The 8199-nt window shown below is 39.9% G+C and overlaps 1 protein-coding gene across 1 annotated transcript in view; it reads right to left on the minus strand.

Annotated features, from left to right (window-relative positions):
* The window catches only part of ATG14 (autophagy related 14), a 60939-nt gene that overhangs the window by 24312 nt on the left and 28428 nt on the right, over nucleotides 1-8199 (minus strand). Inside the window, exon 4 of the mRNA XM_007948358.2 lies at nucleotides 4499-4580. Coding sequence (XP_007946549.1) covers nucleotides 4499-4580 — 82 coding nt within the window. The remainder of the gene's footprint in view (nucleotides 1-4498; nucleotides 4581-8199) is intronic.

The raw sequence follows: 8199 nt of genomic DNA on the forward strand, positions 1-8199 counted from the left end.
TTGTTGTTGTTAGGTGCCATCGAGTTTGTTCTAACTCACAGTGACTCTGTGTGCAACAAAACAAAACACTGCCTGGGCCTGAGCCATCCTCTCAATCACTGTTATGCTTGAATCCATGGATCTACCAGTTTGAAGCTCAAACTCAAAACCAAGCTCTTTATTTTCCCAGAAAAATCTCCTTGACATTTTAAGCTAGGTTATCTACTTCATGATTGTTTCTGACCTGTTCTCTGTCTGAATCAATCCTTTAATGGTCAATTCCATTAGCTGGCCTACACTTCTTTACACTTAGACTTTCATTTCCACCAACACAATCCTAGTTAATGCGCACCAAAACCGTATCTGCCTCTAGCCTGACTCCATTCCAAGCTTTCCTGCTCTCCTTCATTGGCTTAGTCTTCACAAACTGTGGCCCAAATGCTCAGTGGTTATCCACTGCTCATCAAATACACACCAAACTCCTTAGCCTTGAAACCACTCCCGAACTGGAATATAGCCCACATTTCCCTTTACTCTGGCCTTGTTCAATTACTAGATGCTGCAAGTCCTTTTTCACAAAGTAGAAATACTTAAATAAACTCATGGATGGATAGATGACAAGATAATGAACCAATCATTATTCCCTGAACAGTCATCTCCATATTGTTCAAATCAACATCCCTCCAAGAATGCTTTCTATTTGCTCCTAATTTCCAAATGTCTAAATTTTACTCATTCAGCAAGGTCCCCTTCTATGAACACTTCCCAGACTTTTTGCTCCTGGGAACTCTATGGCAATGTGTTGTTCCCCCTCCTATGGCACGTGTTCTTAGTTCTTTCTATCAGGTCTGCCAAAACGTTGTCTGCCTCGAATGTAACAGGTATCTAATAAATGTCTGTGGACGGAAGCCACCCTTTTACTGAGGACCACTGAACCTAAGTATTTAGTTGTAGCTATAAGATTTCTTAAGTTTTGTTTCTCTTTAGATACATGTCTTTTACCATCCTGCTCATTCTGAGTGCCCTAAAAATTAAGTCCCATGGCTCCACCACATGCTCACTTTCCAGTGAGCTCAGTTCTTTCCACGATCTCTACTGAGTTCTTTACAAGTGCTCAAATGGATCTGTCTAGTCATGTCCTGAGTTATATGGTAGTCATATTTCTTAAGGACAATTTCAAATTTAATACTATGAGACCTCATGTTATGTGGGTGGCAGGAAATCATCATAGTCACCCAATCTGCACCCAGTATAGACTCAGCACTTAAGAGCTTAACTTTTTCTCTCTATATATCCCCCCTACTAAAGGCCAAAACATTTTGATGCTATTGCTATAATCTACTTCTACTTTCTGAGTCTGATTGCAGTATGGATCAACTCAACCCTGAAACTTCATACAATCTAACTTCTCTGCCTGTGCTGTGTAATGTATCTGTATTATACTCTATTATGTGTATCTGTACCATGAAATCTTAAAAGATCCTGAAGAAGTAATTTATCAGGTGCAACAGGTTATAATTTGTGCCCTTTTCTGAAAGTACATGATATTTAAAAAAATATATATATAGAGAGAGAGAAATAGACTTGGGTAGCAAGCTCTTAATTTGTGGGCTTTGGGCCATGCATAACTTCTGGAATCTACTAACTCCCTTGAAACTGAATGCAAAATTTTGTCTGGTCTAGAGGGTGGGAGGGAGCTCTGGTAGCATAGTGCCTACAGCACTTTACTGCTAACCAGAAGACTAGTGGTTCAAACCCACCAGCCACTCCTTGAAAGGAAGATGAGGCAATCTACTTCTGTAGTGATACTGCCTCGGAAACCCAAGGAGGGGTTGCTATGAGTCGGGTCTGACTCGACGGCACATAACAACAACAGAGGGTGGGAAATAGATTATTTTAAAAAAGCAGTGGTTCCAAACCCTGGCAGGCCATCAGAACTACCCAGACTAGTGCTACTCAAAGTGTTGCCTATCGGCCTGGGCCTATCTGCAAACTGTTATCAGTTTGCAAGAAAAGTAAAAAAATACAACATGAGTGTTTAGAAACTTTATAATAATTTGATATTACATTAATATTCAAATGTGGAATCATTTTAATTTTTATTGAATTTTACAAAAGTATCAGTTTATGACAGATTAGAAATTAAAGAAGAAAAAAACTGGTTTTTCACTACAGGCAGTTTGAGAACCACTGACTACTCCTCAGCCATGAAATTTTAATTATTCCTAAATCTAAAGTGGATTCAGGATTCTCTTTAGATTATAAAAAGGTCACCAGGTGACTTTGATGATTTGCTAGGGATGAAAATCATCCTTACAGGGCCCACTGCTTTAAAACTATGTTTTTTATTTTCTGCAGATTTTTTTTTTTTTTGGGGGGGGTAAAGAACCTGTTAAAAGAAGCTGATCAAAGCTTTAACCTTGCTCATCAGAAAAATGCACAAGCTCAGTAAATTCAGCAATTTCAGAAGGCTCACTGATGCCTGATGGCAAACCTGTGGTCTGAACATCATGGCAGGATGGGAAAGAGAGTGAACCAATGTTAAGTAACAAGTTCCTGTGCTACTGAACTAGGGCCTTTGAAGAATCATGTAAAACTCAGTAGGTAATCAGTTCTCTGTAGCTCTGAGCACTTGTTCACCATACTGCCGCCGGACCCAAGTCCTTCCCAGCTAATTAATCCTGTGAAACTCCACACAAGCCTTTATTAGGAAATTTTCTTTCTTTTTTTTAAAAATTTTTATTATGATTTGGGTGAAATTTACAGAGCAAATTCACTTTCCATACAGCAGCTCATATACACTTTGTCTCTTGACACCAACTGCAATTTCTCACAGTGCAACAGCTCCCCATAGTTACTGCTTCCCTGTGTCCTTCCCTCCCATGCACTCCTGTCCCCCAAGCTGTCTCTCTGTGCATACACAGCCCTTCTATTCTCCCATGACTGACCTCTCCAAGGAGTGTATCTACCTACTGTAAGTGTTCAGCTCATATGCCTATCCTTTGGCTGGAAGACAGAGGAGTGGGATTAATTCCAGACCTAACAGGCAACTAGGGGCCACAGTCTCAGTGGTTCCATCAGGCTCTGTCAGACCAGCAAATACTAGGACATTTTCAAAGGAAACTTTTGCACCATCACATCCTACTATAAAATACTTGCTTCTGAAAGCAGTGAGTAGACAAGAAAAGGATACACAATGTATGATGGTGACCCATTTAAAATTTGAAACACTGATCTTCAGAAATACATGGACTATTTCTAAGGATATGGTATTTCTAGGAGGACTCTGTCTTAAATTTTGACAACCACCTATGATAAAGTGTGAAGAATACATATAATTTAAAATGAATACAGGTTAATATATGCATGAGACTCACTAAGGGAGGAAAAGCCAATATTCTGTGCTTCTGATGTGAGCTGATTATGATGAGTGCCAAGGTAGACTCTGAACCTTCAGGAAACTAAGGCAAAATGGAAACACAGATTCCTTAATTTTTTTTTTTTCCATTAAGAAAGTTAGAAGGTTATTTTAGTCTAGTATTTATTACCAAAAAAAAAAAAAAAAAAAATCCTTATCCCAAGGTTTACAAGGAAGAAAAGCCAGCAGTAAGCTTTTCCAAGTTGCTCTTGTGCCCACCCTCCTTCCTGCTCTCTGCCTCTCTAGCTTACTTAATCCCTAAAATTTCACAAGTCCCTTATTAGGGCTGATTGTTGCTGTTGGAGGCTATCAAGCCATAGTTACTCCATGTGACAGAGACCTGCCCCACAGGTTTTCTTGGCTATAATCTTTACAGGAGCAGACTGCCAGGCCTGCCTTCCAGAAAGTCAGGAAGTGGGTTTCTAAATGCCACCGTTTCAGTTAGCAGCTGGCACTTAGTCATTTACACCACCAGGGCTCCTTTAATTAGGACTGGAGGGGGTAGTGTGGTGGTTAAGTGTGTGTGTCAATTTGGCTGGGCCTGGTTGAGTGGCTGGGCAGCTGGTGGTAGTATTTCCCATGAAGAGACTGGCAATCAACTCCATGGTGGAATCGACTGTGAGCAGCTAAGCATCTGCCTTAGGGCTATGGTCTGCTTTCTGTATATAAGGAGAATCCTTGAGGAAGTCTCTAGCTTATGGTACGCTTGAACCCTGCTTGTAGCCATGTCATCATCGTTCAGCAGCCTGTCATGCTCTGCTGACCTTGGGACTTGTAATAGACTTGAATTAATGGCCTGCCATGTAGTTTGGTATAACAACGGGACCGTGCCTTTTTACTTGTCAACCTTGGGCTTGTTGGCCTTAGCAGCCAACAGCTGAGTGAAGAAAAGCCTCCAGCTTCAGTGGGCTGCTTGCAGGAGGCAGAGCTGAAGCCCAAGGTTGAGGGGCTTTTACCCAGCTCCTAGAGTCTGACACACTGAACATGGACTTAAAGCCTCCAAATTGTAAGAATAAACTGCTGTTTGTTCAAGCCATCCCACTTGTGGTATATTCTTGTCGGAGCGGCACTAGGTAACCAGTACAGGTAGAAATTACTTACTTTTCTTCATTTCTTCATTTCCTTTACATATTGTTTGTTTCAATTGTTCAATCCTCATCTTGCAGGACATGATTTTCCATCTCTGCAACAAAGTATGCCATAAATATCACAAAGGGTATAGCTTATGGTTAATATGATCTGTTTACCTTGGATCATTAATTATCATATATACCTTAAAAATATAATGAAAAAAAAGACCAATACAATTATATTCGTTAAAGTTTTTGAAGTATAAAAAACCCACTGCCATCTAGTCGGATCCGATTCATAGTGACCCCTCTTTGGGTTTCTGAGGTGCTATCACTACAGAAGTAGATTGCCCAACCTTCCTTCCAAGGTGTGGCTGGTGGGTTTGAACTGCAAGCCTTCTGGTTAGCAGTCAAATGCCTTAAGCACTATGCCACCAGAGCATAGTAGATTAATAGAAAAAGAACACACAAGGTAATTCCAGTTCAATGCAAAAGTCACTAGGAAATTAGGGGAAAGAGAAATTCACACAGTTCTTTTGTACCTATCAATGAGCACAGAGAAAACCACTGAAAGATATTCTCCAAACCTACTCTGTCCTATATATAGCAACTAGCCATGTGTGGCTATTTAAATCTCAATTAAAACTACATAAAATTAAAAATTCAGTTCCTTACTCATGCTAGGAAGCTCTGGTGGTGTAGTGCCTAAGGCATCTGACTGTTAACCAGAAGGCTGGCAGTTCAAACCCACCAGCCACTCCTCAGAAGGAAGATTAGGCAATCTACTTCCATAGAGATATCACCTTGGAAACCCAAGGAGGGGTTGCTATGAGTTGGAAGCTACTCGGTGGCACTGAATTTGGTTTGACTCATGCTAGCCACATGTCCAGGGATCAACAATTACATGTGGCCAGTGGATACCATATTAGGCAGCAGAGATATGGAACAGCTACACCACCATAAAAAGTTCCACTGAAATGCTGCTCTAAACTGTTAGTCCTGGTTGCTCAGGAGACCCTTACCATCATTGTATTATTTCACTTATACTGATGTTTTTATTGTTACTAGGTGCTGTTGAGTCTATGCCGACCCATAGTGACCCTACATACAATAGAACAAAACACTGCCTGGGCCTGAATCACCCTCACAAGCGTTGCTATGCTTGACCCATGTTGCTGCCACTGTATCAATCAATCTCTTGAGGGTCTTCCTCTTTTTGAAGACCCTCTACTTTACCAACCATAATGTGCTCCAGGGACTGGTTTCTTCTGATAACATGTCCAAAGTATATGAGATGAAGTCTTGTCACCCTTGCTTCTAAGGAGCATTCTGGGTGTACTTCTTCCAAGACAGATTTGCTTGTTCTTCTGGAAGTCCATGGTATATTCAATTAGATAGTAGACAAATATTACTTGTAAAATAATAAATACTGTAATAAAAATATATTTTTTAAAAAAGTATGTAGCTCAAGTAAGACTTCCTGAGAAGCCTCAGAAAATTCTATGTAATATGAAATTGACTCTTCACATTAGCAGAATGTAGGTACAACTTTCCTCAAAGTTTTAAATAAAGAATAAGTAAAAATGGGACCTAGTCTGATTATTCTATAATGCCTCCACCACCTCCATAAATTGTGGATAATTAAAAGTTCAAAATATACATGCAAATGTTTACAGTGCTTTGTATTTGTCTAAATAGTGTGATTGGTACAAAACACGGAATAGATTAGAGGGGTGTGATACTAGGTGTGGTGGTTAAGTTTGTGTGTCAACTTGGCTGGGCCTGGTTGAGTGGCTGGGCAACTGAACGTAGTTATTCCCCATGGTGAGATGAGTAGCTGCTTTGGGTACGTGGTCTGCTTCCCATATATAAGAAACAGCTTTGGGAATGGTCTCTACCTTACCGCACACTTGGACCCTGCATGTAGCTGAGTTGTTTTTCAGCAGCCTGCCATGCTCTGCTGATCTCAGGACTTTAAATGGACTTGAATCAATGCCCTGTCGTGTTGTTTGGTAACATTGGCACTGTACCATTTTATCTGTTGACCTTGGGCTTGTCAGTCTCAGCAGCCAGCAGCTGAGTGAAGAGATGTCACTAGCTTCAGTGGGCCGGAAGCAAGAGGCAAAGCTGAAGTCCAAGGTCCAGAGGCTTTCACACAGCCCCTAGAGCCTGGCACTTGGAACTTGGACTTCTAGCCTCCAAAAACTGTATGAGAATAAACTCCTGTTGGTTAAAGCCATCTAATCTGTGGTATATTCTTGTCAGAGTGGCACTAGGTAACCACAACACTAGGCAAAATCCTAAACTCTCCAATAGTCAGGAAGACACTTAAAAACAGATTCAGAATACATAATGGGTCAGCAATGAGATGTCTTCACTTTGAAAAATTGTAAGCAATACTTCCTAGTATTCCTAGTGAAAAAAAAATGAAAATATCAGAGAAGAAAAAAAGAAAAGTGACTGTCAGCTTGACTCCTTCCAATTTCCTAGAGGTAATTACAACTGTTTAATGTGTCTCCTTCCAGATATTTGAGGGTATATTTATATTTAAAAACACACACTCACACAAATGGAATTATATATTATATCACCACTCTACTTTTTGTTTGCTTTTTTCATTAAAAATACGTATTGTGGACATCTCTCCATAGCAATAAATATAGTTTGACCACAGCAGCTACATAATAACATTATTTATTTATATCTTCTCCAATGATGAACATTTAGCTGAAATCAGCATTTATGTGCATTTCCACAGGAGGAAAATTGCTGGATATATTTTATATACACCTTTTTCTGAAAATAAATAAAACCAAATTGTCCATAAAGCAAATGTGTCAATGTATATACCCACCAACAGGGAATGAAATGGCCTATCATCAATCTCCCTCCCTATTTTCATGGGCTGCACTAATAATTTTCCCAATGTAATTAGTTGTTAATCTTGTTCAAGGTTTTTAACATAGAAAACCTTTTAACCTTTATGTCCTCAAATCTGTCAAAATGTTTTCCTTTATGGCTCATAAAGGTACTCCCTACCCCATGATTACATAAATGCTCACCTCTATTTTAATAGTTTTATGAGTTTACTTTTCACATTTAATCATTAATCCATCTGACACGTCTGTGTTTACAGTGAAGGGAAAGATCTAATAATTTTTTTCTAAAAGGATAGTCCATTGCTCTAATAATTCTGTTGATACTGGAAATCATAATTATCATTTATGATGGCTCCATAATTAATTGTTTGGAGCTCTGGTGGCATAGTGCCTAAGGCATTTGACTGCTTATCAGAAGGTTGGAAGTTTAAACCCACCAGCCACTCCACAGAAGGAAGACTGGGCAATCTACTACTGTAAAGATTTACCACCTCATGGATCCACTGAGACCATGGCACCAAGCTGCCTGTGAAGTCTGGAATTAAACCCACACCTGTGGCTTCCAGCCAAGCAAAAGACAGGCATATGAGTTGAACATTTACCTGAGGTAGGTACACTCCTTGGAGAAAACAATCATAGGAGAAAGAAGGGCTGCTTATGCACCGGGAGACAGCTCAGGGGGCAGGAATGCATGGAGGGATGGACACAGGGAAGAGCTAATTATCGGTAGGAAGTGGGAGGGGAACTGTTGCATCATGGTAAATTGTGGTCAATGTCATGAGGCAAAGTGTATGTGAACTGCTGTATGGAAAGTGAATTTGCTCTGTAAATTTTCACCCAAATCACAATTAAA

This window comes from Orycteropus afer, unplaced genomic scaffold (assembly GCF_000298275.1).
Source record: "Orycteropus afer afer isolate SDZICR_OR568_19922 unplaced genomic scaffold, OryAfe1.0 scaffold00214, whole genome shotgun sequence".
NCBI classification, from domain to species: domain Eukaryota; kingdom Metazoa; phylum Chordata; class Mammalia; order Tubulidentata; family Orycteropodidae; genus Orycteropus; species Orycteropus afer.